The sequence below is a fragment of the Carettochelys insculpta genome, chromosome 17, assembly GCF_033958435.1.
Source record: "Carettochelys insculpta isolate YL-2023 chromosome 17, ASM3395843v1, whole genome shotgun sequence".
Taxonomy (NCBI): Eukaryota; Metazoa; Chordata; order Testudines; family Carettochelyidae; genus Carettochelys; species Carettochelys insculpta.
In genome coordinates this window covers 9810752-9827462 of record NC_134153.1, presented here as the reverse complement: position 1 = coordinate 9827462, position 16711 = coordinate 9810752, and the positions used below count along the sequence as shown (strand labels likewise).

The 16711-nt window shown below is 46.7% G+C and overlaps 1 protein-coding gene across 1 annotated transcript; it reads right to left on the bottom strand.

Annotated features, from left to right (window-relative positions):
* Nucleotides 1-4755: 4755 nt before the first annotated feature.
* On the bottom strand, nt 4756-13821 carry HRH3 (histamine receptor H3). The gene is made up of 3 exons (XM_075011836.1): nt 13575-13821; nt 7371-7537; nt 4756-5652 (listed from the first exon to the last, which is right to left on the bottom strand). Exons 1-3 carry the CDS (start codon nt 13819-13821, stop codon nt 4756-4758), a joined length of 1311 nt encoding a protein of 436 aa, XP_074867937.1.
* Nucleotides 13822-16711: the final 2890 nt, after the last annotated feature.

Here is a 16711-nt window from a genome sequence, read left to right as displayed (position 1 = left end):
GAGAGCAGTCAGCTAGAAGACAGTCACCAGCAAAGGAAACAGTTGTCCTGGCTGTTCTTCCTGTGTTGAACATTCTAATGCTGGTGACCAGCAGGGATGACAGCCACCAACGACCTGGGGGCAAGGTGTGTAGGGGCTGGCTCCATGTCCCCAGAAGGGCAAAGCCTTGGGCGAAAGGGGCAGGACCAAGGACAGTCAGCCCTTCACACGGCCAGGAGCACAGTGCTCGTCTCTCCCCACTACCCTTTGGAAGCTGGGCCAAGCAGCAGTGTTGCTCCTATGGCATTTCAAAGGGGCCTGTGATGGGGTGGACTAAGCCCCAATGCCCCCTACAGAAGCCAGAGGCATTGCCATACCCCATCCCAGAAAGAGTAGCAGAAAATAGGCCCTTCAGGCAGGAGAGAGCAGCTGTCTTTGCTGCAGCCAATCAGGACCTTGCAGACCAGTATAAAAGGAGGTGCTGAGCTGGGACATGGTAGTTCATCACAGGAGCTTGACCCAGGCAGTTCTATATACTGCATGGGAGACTGGCAGCACTATGGACAGGGCCAAGTATGAGCTGAACCTAGACCTGGGCAAGACCCAGGCCCTGTGGCCAGAGATTGGCCACAAGCCTAACATAGGAACTGACAGCACCCTGGACAGGGCTAGTCAGAGCCCACCCTCAGAACACTGAAGACAACCAGACAAGACCTAACACAGTACTCTTGGCTGCAGAAGGGCACTCATGAGCGGGTGAACCCCATTACAGGGCCCCTATGCAGTTGCCCCCCTTACCCTTCCTGTCAGCAGGACTGTTGGTGCCTGTCTCCACGCTCTGCTTTTGGGTGCCATTAAGAGCTGCTTTCAGCCCCATTCTTTCTTTCTTTTTGAACACCATCTGTGTTACACCAGAGAATCAAGGCTAGATATAAGGTCTTGACTCTTTGCTGCTTTTGCTGCTGAATGCACATGATTCTTCAAATGAACCGGGAGCAGAGCCCTCTCCTGAGCTTTTTTGTTTCCCAGTGAGTCCCACTGCTGCCTTCTGGGTGGAAGCCTTCCATTCATTTGAATGACATTGATCTGGAGGCTGTGTGACAGGCCCTTGCTATGTCTGATTCTTGTGAACAGGCATCATATATTCATGAGTCTTCCTCTGGTATTCCCACTGGGAACAAGATGCTTGTGAATTTCACTCTTATTAACATGAAAAGGGAAGTGTACTAAATTGCTAGGGCAGAAATAAAAGCCAGCCTTTCTGAGGGGAGAGCTCAGGATCTGCAGCAGAGAATTGGTCCCCCAATGAGTTCTCCTGTAGAACGATGAAAGCTGAGACATGACATTCCCAGTATTCCTAAGATTAAAAATGAAAAAAAACAAAAACCCATTTTGGGAGACAGGAAGAGGGAATGGGTGAATATCTAGTCATCTTTAGCTACCATGAAGTATAAACAGAAAAACAAAACAACCCCTATTTTTATCCCTTAAGTTATAACAGAGCTTCTAGAACATCAGAGGAAAGATAAGCACAGCCGCAGGTTAGGAACTTTGTTCAGCTGGGTACCCACTTTTTGCTTTAAGGAGAGTAGTGCATTTTTGGATTAGCTAGGGGAGATTACGGTAATACAGCCTTTTCAGATCATCATTGCATGAAACTAGTGCTGTAGAATAGGAGCCAGCTAGCTCAGTTGTTCAGAGCATGGTGCTAATTACACCAAGGTCATGGTAGCTGGTTGACAGTTTTGCTCATGTCAGGATGAATGTGTGGTCTAAGAGTCAAGATGCTGTCTTTCCTGCCCGTGTGTGCTGGTCTCTAAACAGAGATGTGGGTTCAGATCCCCCTCTTGATGTACACTTAGAGGGGAGGAGGAATAGTTCAGTGATTAGAGCACTGGCTTTGTAAACCTTGTAAATTTGGGGCCTCAAATGTATTTCATGATAACAGCTTTGAAGTGCCAAGGGGCAAGTAGGAAAACATTGGTCAGGAATGATATAGATGGTAGTGGATCATGTAGAGGACTAGACACAATGAACTTAATGTTGCTTCCAGTTCTGTGGTTCTTCTATTTTAAAATAGCAGAACTTCAAAAGGAATTGTACCTCATGTTCATTCAATGGACTTTATGTGCTCTCTAATTCCTATTAATATACAGCAAAAGAAATCCAGCTATTGGGGAACTGTCTCTCCAACAATACATCTGAGCAGAATTATTTCCCCGTGCAGCTAACTGTGCACTCATTGCTTTTCAAACATGTACTGTAACTTTTTACTAACACTTTGTTTTCAATAACACACTCAGCAAACTTCATGTAAAAATAACTTTTATTGAGCTTCTCTCCAGTTAACAGAAGCACAAAGAAAGCTACAAATAGACTTCGCAACACACAGCCCCACCAGTCTTCATATACTTGATATGTTGATTGAAAGATACATTTTAACAAATATTAACAGATCACTAAAATGAGCATATTATAGATCCAAACACCACAAACATGCACTAGAACATCATCCAGAAAAAACTGACTTGAAATTACACCATTTATCTAATCAACAAATGTTACTGGAATGACGGGGTTATATCATGTCCTTTCTTCCTAGCAAAGGCGAAGAAACACAGTTATCTTCACAGCAGCTAAGGCTAATCACAATGTCAGGGAGTTTTGCAGGCTACTTTACAACATTTGGGTTTCTATTTGCAAATGTAGTTTTCAGGATTCTGAACTCTAGTCCCTTTCTATAGTCCTGTTAAATCTGAGTTCTTCCAGTGGTATTTCATTATGTATTTGTATTATGATAGTATACACAGGTTCTGCCTGAGATGAAGAGGCATTGAACATACATGTACATATACAGTAAAAGACTATCCCTTTCCTACAAAATATTGCCATCTAGGCAAGAATGGCAAAAGGTGTGGTGGGAAAGAAGAGATAAAGAGACTTGGCCAAGGTCAAGCAGCAGGCTGCAAATGAATTGCTCCAGGTTTCTTGACAATCGTGCTCTATCCATTCAACCATGAGACCACACAGAAAATTCTTCGATACTTACATTTGTGCCTCACATCAGCTGAGCCAGGATTTCTGTTCAGGTGGGTGATGGGTTACTGCAGAAGGTTATACAATGGAAGTTACAGCTATTTGGGCATATTTGCAGAATGAACGATGCACAAAAAATCAAGACCCTGGTATTTGGCATAATGGATGGTTCGAATAGGAGAGGCAGATCCCAAAGAGAATGGACAGATTGGTGTGAAGCTAGTCTACAGAAACTAAGCCACTCCGCAGTGGACAGGGAAGGATGGAAGGAGATAGTGAGCGAGGCATCGGACACCAATGGACGCTGAGCCCATGATTGATGATGATGATGATGGGTGATGCTGTCAGGGGTCCGCAGCTGGGACTTACTGAGAATCATAGAATTCTCTTCTTCCAGGGGTTGCCACTCTATAAATCAGTTCCAAAGAGACTTCTTAGATCTTGGAGAGAGGCTTCAGCTGTCTGGATCTGACCTAACAGTGTCATGCCGGAGGGCATGTGAGTGTGGACATTAATATCTGACTAGTGCTATAGTTCAGTGAAAAAGTATAGAAATACTGCCCAGCCCCCCACCCAGTCTGACTAGAGTCCCCTGAGCCCACAACAACAATAATCTAGCTCTGTTGCTCATTACTGTTGTGCACGTCTGTTATGAAGGTTATTCCACAATGCACCTGGAAATTGACACAGCATTTTCCAAACAGAGATGTGATATAGCCAAATATCTTAATGTCCAAATATGAAAAGAGACAGATCCAGGACATTACTTCAGGAGTGGTGGGAATAGGGGAAGAAAAGGACAGCGGATTTCCTGCAGAGCTGGGGTTTATGGAGGGATTTGAAAGAGGAGAGAAGAATGCCAGAGGGCTTAGAGCAGGAGGCTCCAGGCCCATGGAGTCAGTCACAGCTGTGTATGGACAAATACTCAGTTTCAGCAAGAATCATTCAAAACTAATAGGACAATAGTGAACTGAGACATGACTGTAACTCGTTCTGTTCATGTGAACACTGGTGGGGTTAATTTGTCCATTCACTAGTCTAACAATGAGATATAGTTTTTACTTAAAATAGGCAGCTGGAGTGCTCTGGTAGCTGCTTGTCATGCTAATATTGTTTTATAGTTATCTTGTTCTGCTCATCTCTGCCTTGTCTTCTCTGTGGTTTCAGTTGTAAGCTCTTTAGGACAGAGACAGTCGTTTTATTTTGTGTGTAGATAATGTCCAGATCCTAGTCTGTGATAGAGTTCCCTAGGCATGATAACAGAACAAATAATAATAAGTGACAGGTGTTTAATATGTTTGAAATCTTTGCTTCTTCCCAGGTATGCATAATAAATCAGCTAAGGAGATGAGAACCTCCCCCGCATGGCAAGCAGCTGGTTTGAAAATGGTTAAACTATATTACTTGCGGTAAGCAAGATTACGTTTACTTTTTGGCTTTTTTCATAATAACTACCAATCCCATTTTGACTGGCTAGGTGGCAGTAGAGCTCTTCTGGGTGCGTGCACGTGTGTGTGGGAAGGGTGTGGGGAGAGGTAATGAACATAGATATGTGTCGTGGGATTAAGCTATATCTCTCCTCTCTGCCCATTTTTGTCCCTGCAATAAGAGCATGAGAAGTTAATGCTGCACACTGGTATCCCCTGAAAGTGTGGTCATCGCATTCTTTCAAGGGGATTCAACCACAGCAAAATATGGCAAAGCAATACAACAGCTCCTCAGGAACACAGATGGATAGACTCACTTCAAGCAGTGCTGGAGGGAATTGTGAGGTTGGATCTTGAGCTTCTTGGGGCACAGGAGTTTAATGAAAGCTCTTCTGAAACTGTAGTGACAGAGGGGATACAGGACAGGGTTAATAGCAGAGTTGATCCACAAGAGCCAGAAGGAAGTTTCATACCAATAATCAGGGATGCAGTGGCCATGGCAAGCCGCTCGGATTATCATGAGAAGGGTGTATGGTGCCCAGCAAAGCCCAAAAATGCTCACAATAACTGCCAGTGACTTTGCTACCCTCTTGTCTCTGGAGAGCCTGAAACGCTGTGTGATGTTCTGGGAGACCATCTTCATCCGTGTCTCTATAGACAGCGTGGATGCTGATGGTTTGTAGCTCCTCTTGTTGAAAGACTTTGGTTTTCCCCCATAGAGCCTGGAGCTCTTAGAGTTTGATGTCTGTGAGTCTTTCCCACTTAGACTGGCATTGACAGCTGCTTGTTGTGTTTCTGATTTAGGAAGATCTAGGGTCTTAGCTGGCTCTTCCTGGTCCCACTTACAGCACTTCAGAGAGAGCTTTTTTTCTGTGCTCATTTCCCTCTCCTCCATGAATGACTGGCTCTGCACTTCATGAAAGATATCGAGGCGCATTTTGGTGCGTTTCTGAATGTTCAGGTAAATGCTCAAGTTGAAAAACAGAACGCTGATGAAGGGGGTGAAAAACTCCAGTGTGGAAGCTGTCATGAGAAAATACCAGTTGTAGAAAAATTCAGCATAGCATTCCCCCTCAGGGATGATGCTCTGACCTGTCACATATTCCCAGCTGATAATTGCAGGTCCATAGAGCAGGAAAGCTAAGACCCACACCATTACCATTTTCAGCACGGCTTGCTTGGTATTACCTTGCTGAGCCCGGTACGTAACCTAGAGGGGGGAAAAAAATCTTTTCTTAGATATGGCCAAATACATTAACTGGCTTAGGCTATTCTACAAACTGTGAAATTCTGGCAAAGTTGCTATATGATTTCTCTGCAGTGTAACAAATCCATGGGCTGGAGACAGCAGACACAATCACTAGGTAAATCACACTCACAGAGAAGAGCTAGGGCTTGGTCCTTTAACTACAAAATATATTTTTCTCATGATTGGCTTAGAACAATCCTGAATTGAGTCAATAAATTTCAGGGAGATATTCACCTTTTACATCAGTCAGTCAGTCTTGATACATAGCTCAGCCCAAATTTGATAGCTATGTTTTAACCCCATTTCACAGACGGATAAAATGAGGCAGAGAGCTATTCTTACTTGTCCAAGGCTGAAGCCAGAGGCAGTGGCAGAACTGGGAATAGAATGCATGGAGCCTCAGTATTTAGTCTGCTGCCCCTAAGGCCATCCTGGGGGAGAGGGGAACATGAGGCCTGAGGCAACACACCCACCTGCCCCCACACCTCACTCCACCCTTCTCTACATCCCACCTCTGGTTCCTCCCCACCCTGCCCCTTTGCCCACTCCACTGAGCAATGTGGCCTGGGGGATTACAGGGGCCTGATGCAGCAGACGTTGCCTCTTCCCCCACTCACCACATGGGCAGTGAAAGCAGAGCTGCCTGGCAGCCCACTCCACCCTACCACATCGCCCTCCTGGTCTGCTGCACCTCACTTCTCCATGGTGGCAAGGAGTAGATTGCCCTGGAGTGGGGTGCTATGTTTCCCACCATCAGGGCAAAACCATGCACAGCAGGGTGGGAGGGCAGCGCAGCAGGGCAAAGCAGATCGCCGGACTGCTCCAACTCCTGCCACCCATGTAGTGAGTGGGGTGGGGAGGTGAACCCTGCTGCTGCTGTGCACCAGGCCCCATAATCTTCTGGGTCCCTTCCATCCATAGGGTGGTTGGGGCAGCTGTTGTGTGGCTGCCAAAAGTGCGGGGCCTGAGGTGGTTGCTCTGATTTGTCCTAAGAGACAGCTCTGCCTGCCCCAGTCACAAGCCTATACTCTCCCTGAACGCAGTATGAAATTGGTAGAGGCCCACACCAAACTCCTGTGTCTAGCCCATGAGCTTTGTGGCAGATTGGCCCTGGATTGCCTGTGACCTTTACACATTGGGCCCCTGTGCAGATGTTTTGTACTGTGCTTGGAACCCTTCTAGTCTACAACTTGCCATTCACCTCCTGTCAGGTGCTGAGCCTCCTCAATTCCCATGTCAATACCTGCGCATTTAGGACATTTGGCACCTTGCACAATTCCACCACAACCCATGAGCCTGTTCCTGGCACTGACTGCAAATCCCACCGGGATCAGTTTGTTTAGTCTGGAAATAACCATTGCAAGTTGGTAACAAACTGCTGCTCTCATTTGGATTGACTGACAGTCACTCAAAGACCTTTTTCCCAGCCAGCATTTGAGGGACACTCTCTGCTACCTGGGTTCTGAACCTCAGAGAATTTGATGGTTTTATTTTTAAACACAACTGAAGTCAGAGTTTGCAAATGAAGTGCATATTTCCCGGGAATTTTTCTTTTCCACCACCAGTCTGAAAGATTCATTGTTTGCCAAGGAATCAAACCTCTTTTAGTTAGTACAGATGGCTCCAGACAATAAAGTGAGGAGGAGGGCTTTTTTCATCTCTGTCACGTCAGTACTTACCGCTCTTGTCACCGAGAGGAATCTGTCATAGCTAATCAGTACAATGTTGAAAACTGAAGAGGTGCAGAGCAGATAATCAATTACCAGCCAGAGCTTGCAGAAGCTTTTTCCAAAGGCCCATCTTCCTGTCAGCACATAGGGTACGTACAAGGGAATGCAAAAGGCACCTGAAATGAGAGGTCTTTATATTTGAAAGGGCTTCTGCATCATGCGTAGATGTTTGAAAGAAGTAACTCATTCAAATGAAAGCTGAGAATAAATGTTGGTGCATGTGATGTTATTTGCAAGTTGGCTCTATGGCCAGGGTGAATAAAAATCAATTTTTTTCTTAATTTTAAAAGATCAGATTTGTTTCATTTAAATCAGATTTTTATCTTTTTAAATCAATAGAATACTAAATTTGTCATTTAAAAATAAGTTACAATTAAATCTCATCACAAACATGTTCCATCTACACTTGCAGTCTCATACAAATGAATTAACAGCTCTAGTCTGTTCAGCCTAACTACCAGCTCTTGCTTCTTGATAGTTCAGGGCTTTCAATGTTCAAAGAAAGACACAGGTTGGATAGGACTGTTGTTGTTCTGTGCCTATGTGGTGGCCAAGCACAGAAGATGAATGAAGACACTGTCTGAAAGACAGTAAGACAATATGTAGGAAAGGATGGAGGCAGCATAGGAAGGAACAGTGCAGTGGACAAGGAAAAAAAGGAAGACATTATTCAGCACACACGTGCAACTTGCTATAGTCCCCCACACTTTTGCCTCAGAAAAGCTGTCAGGGCTTCTGGACGTAAGAGACACCCTATCTGGGAATGTTATGAAGCAAGTCATTCCCTGGGGCAGGGGAAAAAAGGGAAAATACGTTAAGGGCCTAGTTGCAAAAATGAAACATCATAAGGAAAGCTGCTTATTGGGAAACGGTGAGGAAGAAGATGTGGTTATGTCTCGAAAAACAATGTGGATCAGTTGGTTAATAACTAACTTAATTCACTTTGCAATGTATCATTTTTCAAGACTCTCTCTGTGCCTTTTAATAAGTTCCTAAGCTGTTTTCTAAGTTGGATGTTGCTAGAAAAAAAAGCTTAGACTAATTAATCCTTATGGTTTATTTCATTAGTTAATGAGGTTTAGAATCTCTCAGCCAAGTATAAAATACAGAAAGCTGACATAAGTGAAATCTAGAGTTGTCAGTTGCCACTGAGCATCATTTTATTGTATGTTACATAATACATGCCCCTTATTTTGGAACTGAAGCTCCCAGGTTCACATGATGATGCTGTTGACTTCCCATTTGTCACAGTCAGGGAGCAGGAGGAAAATGCACTGTTTGTGACATTCCTCATTCTGGCTGGAGAATTCAGGGGGCAGATGAGCTGCCCACTTTGCTCTCACTTCTTGACAGGGACCAGAAGGGGAATAGCAAGCAGCATCCTGCTCCAAATTTTGGGGAGGGAGCTTCAAACCTCCTGCCCTCCCTGCAACCCCAACCCCTTGCTCTGAGCTCCCACCCCTCCAGCCCTGATCCCCTCCTCACCCCTGACCCTGACTGCTGCTCAACCCCCATCCACTAGCCTCCTATCCTGAGCCCCCCACCCGCTGAAGCCTCTGCCCTGACTCCTGTATATCTGACATCCCCACCCCCTGCCTAGAGCCCCATACACACCCTGATGGTCCCCAACCCCTGCCTTAAGCCCCCCTCGCTCCACCCCATGCTTAAATTTCTTAGAGATACTGTTGTATCACAACCCCGCAACATTGTGCTCTGAGGGTCCCCTCCAGAGGAGGTGGGGTGGAAGGTTTGCAATATGGCAGCACGTGTAAGGACTTTGTTACTTTCATCCCCTGATCCAAATTAATTTTCAAAAGGTTTGATGGAATTGTGTGGTTGAACCATTTATTAAGAATTGGCCCATTCTCATAAAATGTTGTGAAGAAAACCAGGATTAAACAGATGGAAGTATCTCACCAAAAGTATCTCACAAGGGATTAAAGAGGAATGTAGTGGATATGCTCCATATACTGAAGCCTATTACCTGTAGCCTTAAACAAACCTCAGAAAAATTGCTGCAGCATTGCTGATGCTGTCAAAATTCAGAAGACACTTCAAAGAGACATTGGTGAAAGAAATACCTCACCAGAAAGTTAAACTGCAGCCAATGAAGAAGCAAATGGATCAAGCATTAACTCCATCTCATTTTCTTGTGAACATTCTCAGCCCCAGATATAAAGGGAGGTGCCTAACTTCTGAAGATGGTGCAGCCGTGGAATGGGCCTCTCAGATTTGCTCCTCAGTAGTGAGCTATGTCTACACTACAGAGTTTTGTTAACAAAACCTTGTGTTTTTCGACAAAATTCATGGAGTGGCCACACTAAAAATGTTTTCTGTCAACATACTGGTGGCAGGACTCGGCACTTTTGTTGACAGCCTTCTGCATCTCTCCCATGAGGGAGAATGCCTTTCTCAACAGAACTTGTTGACAAAAAAGCAATGTGGCTAATCTGGGGAGCCCTCTCTCAGAAGACGGGGCTTCCAGGTCACCAGGCAGCCCTGTCTGCTATGCTTCCAGTTGGCCATTATGTTGAGAGAGCAGCCAGGCAGTTTGGCTACTCTCTGTCAACAGAGCAGATTGAGAGAGTGATTTGCTTTTGTGTGTGGCCTCAATCTGTTGACATAAGTTTTGCCTGCAGGCATAGACAGTCTCCATAGTTGGGTATTATTCACGCAAGCATAAGAAATTGACTGGGAGTTGACAAAGCAGGAAAACTTATATTTCTGTTCCAGTCTATGAATCAAAATGACAGTGGGAGTGGGGAAGAGGCCAGTATTAGTATTAAGGGCACTGTACTTTTAGTGTTCTGAGGACTTGTTTGTTAGAGTTAATAAAATCTGGAAATTTAAAAAAAAAAGGGGGGCGGTTTAAAGACAGCTGGCAGTGCAGGAAACTGCTGCATCCGAAAATGTGAAACATTTATGTAACATTTAAGATTTAGTTTCATAAAATATAAGTGCTTTTGGTTCTTTGTGTGTGGGATTTAGTTTTAACCATTCCTAATATACTGTTGCTGTATTTGTAGCTTGACAGGGAGAAGGAGTTTTATGTATAATTTAATAAATTAATACAAATCAAGTTATCTAAAAATTACAGAAAGTATACTCTTTTAGATAATGTAACATGCTGTGCTGAGCTGTAAATTAACATATTTAAGTGATCAGATTTATCCCATTGTTTAAGAAATATGTGAGGTCTCCATGGGAATCTTGATTTTAATCTATGATTTTTTTTCTTGGTGATTTTAAATCAAACCACCCTGCCTGGCCATTTTTGTATTTAAATTAGATGGCCCAGCTTGGGGCTGGTGTCTTAGGTGACCATTTGTGCTTTTTTCAATGAGAGTCTCTTAAAAGCTACCCAGCAGCAGTAGCAACATAGGCTGGCAAGAGAGAAAGAGTCTTCTAGATGAGAATATTCTGAGGATACACTTATGTCTGCAAAAGTGGCTTCTGGTCCACGAACAGCCAGACTGTGATTTTCAAAGCAGCCTAAATGAGTCTGAGCTTGAATACTTGAAGACAGTGCCAAGCTGCCATCAAGGGATGGCACCTAAATACCTTTGAGGATCTTGACTTTGGTTGTATGACTCCCACGAAAATTAATGGGAGTTGGGGGCCCAAATGCCACAGAAAAAGCTTGAAATCTGAGCTTTGAAGCAGGAAACAATTTTTTTTTAACCATTACTGCTGGCATAAAAAAGGACCCCCAGCTCTTCCTTTGAAAATCGAAGCCTCCCGAGCTTCTGTTTTGGCTGAGCTCCTCTTTCTGGGAGGATCCAGGTCAATTCTTCTACCACACCTCAAGGATGCTCTCATCCACAAAGCCTACAAAAGTTTACACAGGTGAATTTTTGAGGGTGGGTCATTGGCTCCAGTGCGTCTTGTTTATAGAATTAGGAAGTGGGGCTCTGACCTGAGCAGCTGCTTTTCTCTGTCCCCTAAAGGAAGGGGTGGGGAAGCTGAGTTTGGCACATAAGAAAAGCTGAATCTCAGGTTAATGCTGTATCATGGGTAACATCTCTTCACACCCTTCAGTGATTTTGCCCTGACTTCCCACCAACATGCCTGAAGAGAGGGCCTGATAGTGCTGTCAAAATACAAATTAATTATGAAAACAAGCACTGAGCTCATTTATATATCAAAGTAGCAGGGGAAGACTGAATCAAGATTCTGCTGGGCTTTGCAGGTTAGCTCTAAGCAAAGGGCTGTTCAGGGGCACTGCATAAGGCCACGGCTATATTACCCAGAAGATCAGCCCACTTCCAGCGTTCGATTTCATGTGCCTGGTGGAGACACATGACTGACCTCTCAGGGGTTGGCAGTTGACATCTGTACTCCTCACTATTGTGAGGAGTAAGGGAGCTTGACGGGAGAAACTCTCCCCTGGACCTTTCCTAGAGAGGATGGCCAGGTAAGTCAAGTGCACCTAAGTCGACTCTTGCTACACAATTGCCGTAGGCTAGAATTGCATATCTACAGTCAACTTACCTGCCTAATGTAGACCAAGCCCAAGTGTCAGTAACTCTGGCTTCCTATTGTCACATATGAGGGAGTTTCTTAAACAAGTTCCATAGAACACTGGTGTTCTGTGAACAACTTGCAGGTGTGCTGCAAGCATCTGACACTTTTTTGATATCATACACTGATTGTATGTATTTTCTGTTTTAAAACCAGATACAATGTTACTTCTTCATTGCTGTGATATCTGATTAAATTACTTTACAGTAAATTCTTTCATATCTGGCAGCCCTGGGACTGGGAGGTTGATGGATATTCAAATATTCTGGACGATAGAGAGCTATACCTAGCAATGCAGAACAGTAAAGAAAAACAAGATTAGATATTAAACAACGCAGAGTACTTTGTTTCCCAAGGACAGTAGTATTATACACTGTAAACTTATACTGTATTTGCTGTATTTATTTGTATTTACTTTCACTATACTGTACTTATGGAAAATGTAACTAAAATTTATTTATGGTTGAAATGCTGGTTCGTTGAGAGTTCCGGATGATAGAATGCCAGATAGGAAAGAGTTCACTGTATTTTGGTTTTGCTGTATAAATTGCTGTTTGGTTTCGTGGTCTTTTTTGTTTTTGTTTTGTTTTTGTCTGACAATTTTTGAAGAAAATTTTCAGAGATGTTCTGGAGAAAAGCGTTATTGTTTGGTGCTCCCTGGTCTCAGAAAGTTTAAGAGACACTGGCCCATGAGCCATTAATTAGGTCCCTGCTTATCAGTGTGACTGTGATAGAGAAGACTGTGCCTCTGTCTGTTGATGGATTATAATCCTTCCTGACAGTTGGGACTATCAGCCACGCTTGGCTGAACACCAGTGAAGGAATCCACACCATCCCTCCTGCTCGGCCCCCCTCCCGCGAAGCTGTGTGTCGCAGTTTTTAATCCTTGGTTGGCGGGATTGGCCGGCGCTGCCTCTAGAGCCTGCGTGAACACAGCCCTTTGGCTGCAGCTTCCCTAACCAGGGGGCTGCTCCCCCTCCCGCCCGGCTCTCCCCCATGTCAGGGGAGCGGGACGGAGCCCTCTGCTCCTGAGCAAGGCGGGCAAGTTGTTCGCAAAACACCTGGAAGCAGCAAGTCTGCGCGGGTGCTCCCACCGCGCGCGGATCCCCACGAAATAAGCCCGCGGCAGTGACTAGGGACCGCCCGGCTCCTTCGGCTGCCCGGACTAACCCGACCCATTTCCGGCTCGGGTCCCAATCCCCGGCCCGCGTTAGCTGGGCGCCGCCCAGCGCGCACAGAGCCGGGCTCCCACCCCGTCTAGCCCGGCGGGGGAAGGGCGGGCGCCGGCCGCGCGGCTGCGGGGGAAGGAAGAGGCGGGGATGCGGCGTGCGGGCGCGAAGCCCGGGGCAGAGCGAGGGGCCCGAGCCCCGCTTGTGCACCGGCCGCCTTCGGGCGTGGTGCGCTTCGCGCCCGCTCAGCGCCGGGCGCCAGCCCCGGGCGAGGGGCGAGCCGGCGCCCCGCGCTCCGCCCAGCTTGCGGGGCAGCGGAGCGATCAAGCGCCGCGGCTCCCCGGCGTGGCCCAGGACTCAGCCCGGCCAGGACCAGGCGGCGGGGCGCTCCGGGAGCCGCACAAAGTTGCCGCCCGGGCGCGGGGAGGTGCGGCCGGGAGGCGAAGCGGCCGCGGTGCTTTACCTACTAGGAAGTCGGAGAGCGCCAGGTTGAGGAGGAAGTAGTTGCTCTGCGTCCGCAGGCTGGAGTCCGCCACGAAAGCCAGCATGACCAGCGCGTTGCCCGCCACGGTGGCCGCGATCAGCAGCGCCATGAGCACGGCCAGGCAGCTGGTCCCCACGGCCCCGAAGCGGCCCGCCAGCTGGTCCCCGGCGGCCGCGCCTTCAGCCGCCGAGGCGTTGAGGGGCCCGTCTGGCCGGGCGCTGTCCATTTCAGCACCACGCCGCTCGGCCGCTCAGGCGGCGGGAGCTGTCCACACCATGCGGGCGGCGGGCGGCGGGCGGCGGGCGGCGGGGCTGGGTGCTCGCTCACAGCCCCCCGCGCCTGTGTTGCCGCCCCTCTGCCCGGGAGCACCTGGGAGGCATCGGAGCTAGGGACCGAGGCGCTCCCACCTGCAGCTCGCAGGGACCGCGGGCTCCCCCCCGCCCCCGAGCGGTGCCCGGTCCCCGCGCGCTCCCCGGAGCTGCTGATCTAACGCCCCTGCACCGCTGGCTGCCGGGTCCCGGCTCGCTGTGCCCCCAGTGCCAGGCACGGGGAGGCAGGACCCACCCGGCTGAGCTCTGCGCGGCTCCCCGAGCACAAGCCCCACTGTGCCGAGGGCCAGCGGGCGGCCGCGCTGTCATTGGCTGCAGCCTGTTCCGTCAGCCGCCCCTGCCACTGTGTTCCCCCCTGTCCAACTCTGCCCCCGGCTCGGAGAACCCCGGGTCAGGGGACCATGCGCTTCGGAGGGAGTTTCGGGGGCTGGCTCCGAACACGCTGCAGGGGAGGTAGGAAATGATTGGCTGAGGGCACTGGCCGAACGGCTTCTCTAGGGAGAAATCCCCCCTTTGAAATACTGAAAACTGCCAGAGACTAGAGATGGGCTAAAACGAGACAACGGTGTGGGACCCTCAGACATCCCCCAGTCCTTCTAGCAGGAGACTTGCGGAATTCTCCTAACACATAGTGATGATGTGTAACTCTCTGGCCGAGCTCCTTTGGGAGGCCATCACTTACTAGCAGCGGTTGACCTTTCTGGGGAAGGACTAAGAGGGATCTGCTGACATTAACTCATCGTTAATGAAGACGGAGGTCGCTCTCTGAAGAAAGCAGATCTAGGATGTGGGCTGAGCAGTCTTGAGGGAGGAACTCTATAGAGAAGCCAAACCTAGGAAGAAGGCTTAGGCTGGTGATTGTATTCCCATTCCAGCAAAGAATTTAATTGTCTTTCTTTCACTTTAACATTGCTGGGACTACCTGCATGCTTAAAGTTAACCACATGATTAAGTTACCTGGTTGTAACTTTTACTGCCTGTTTGTTTTCTGCTTTAAAAAAAAAAGTTAAAGGATAAAGTTTGGACTTTGCATGCTGTGTGAACTGTGTTTGACCTGCAGGTTGGGAAACGCAGCTCAAGAATATTAGTCATCTTCCCCGTTCACCAGCGAACGAAATGTTCTTCTTCTGTCTCTTCCTAGGGTTTACATTAGTGAGAGAAGCTTCCTCACCTGTGTAAGAAGCATCAATTCAATTCAGTAGAACAAAGCCTGTGAACAGAAAGATTCTGCCACAGTCATTTCACAGTCAAGACAGAGGATGTCACTGTGTGCTTGTCACCACAAGCACAAGAACCTGACTAAATAAGATTAAAAGCAAGGCCTGGAAGATACAGAGAAAATGCACCATATGTGAGATAAACATACTGCCACCTGAAATAGTCTAGGGCTGCAGCTGTTTGTGCCTTCTTTGGACTCCAAATGACTTCACACATGACTGTCAAAAACATGTGAGAAGACCAGATTTAATGACAAGCTTGACTGAATATCAGTCGGCTCCAGTAGATCTGCTGCTGCATTTAGAACAGATGATGGCCTTTTCAATCCTTGGTGACATCTTGACATTCATGTGAGTAGACTATCAGACTCCTGTAAGGGGTTGATCATAGACTTTTTAATGAACAAGCAGGCCAGCCTTATTCTGCTGCCATTTGAGGTGTCTTATTATCTGTCACTTGTATTATTCAGGCAGCCACTGGGTAAGCACAAAAAATGTTTTCACCTCCAAATGATTCTGTATGCTGTATTATTCATTATTGACCATTCATTTCTTGCTCTCCTGCTCACAAACTTTCCGTCATCCAATCGGGAAACAGAAAGAGTCCCCGATGACAAAGGTAATATAAGAGAGTTGAAAACAATTTGCAAATTGAAATATGATCTAAATTCTCAATGACTATGGCTAACCTTGGCTAATTGTCCCTGCGGTATTAGTTACATGACAATTACTATAGCAGAGCAGACTATTAAGTGTAGTTCAGTATCTTGCTCTAGCAATGACCTCTACTGCCTCCTTCAGAAGAACATAAAAATGTGCTTGGAACTACTGTGTAATATTTTGGTAGGAGGAGAAAAATTCCCTCCTGCCACCCAGAGGTGAGCAGATTAAGCCCTTAAGCATGAGAGTTAACAAAATGTCTATCTTTTTCACCTATCGAGTGCATATTGTAGATTAACACTGTTCAGAAAGGCCATTCTAATCCTATGCATGATTTTAAGTGCCACTTAGGTCTTTAGGGCTTACATACCACTTACATCCCACCTATGCACAAGATGCAAAGTGGATTCAAGGCATGCATAGAGCGTCCTGGACAGCGGTACAATCCTCCACAGTGGTACATTTCACCAATAAATATTTAACCCCTTTAAATAAATTTCCCTTAGGTAGTGAGCAGTGTTCCCTGGGAGCTGAGTTCTTGGGTGATTATCCAGGAGAGATTCAAATGCCACCCAACTGATTAGTAGAGCACCCACAGGCAGCAGCATTCTACTGGTGATGCACCTGCCTCAGTGCACGTAACAAAATGTATTCTGTACAAGGATGGAAAAATTAGGGGGCACCCTGCGGGTGAGTTCCATAGGATGAAGATTTTGTACTTCTATCCATTTTGAATTTGCAACCCTGTCAGATAATCCTGAACTCTAATTCAGATAGGAGTCCCCTGAGCTCAGTTCTCATTCTGGATGTGAGGTTTAAATGTAATATATCTCCCCTTTAAGAAGGCTTTACACTAAAAGTGCAGTGAAGTCAAACCCCTAAATTGTTACACTTGAAAGCTATTTTGGAT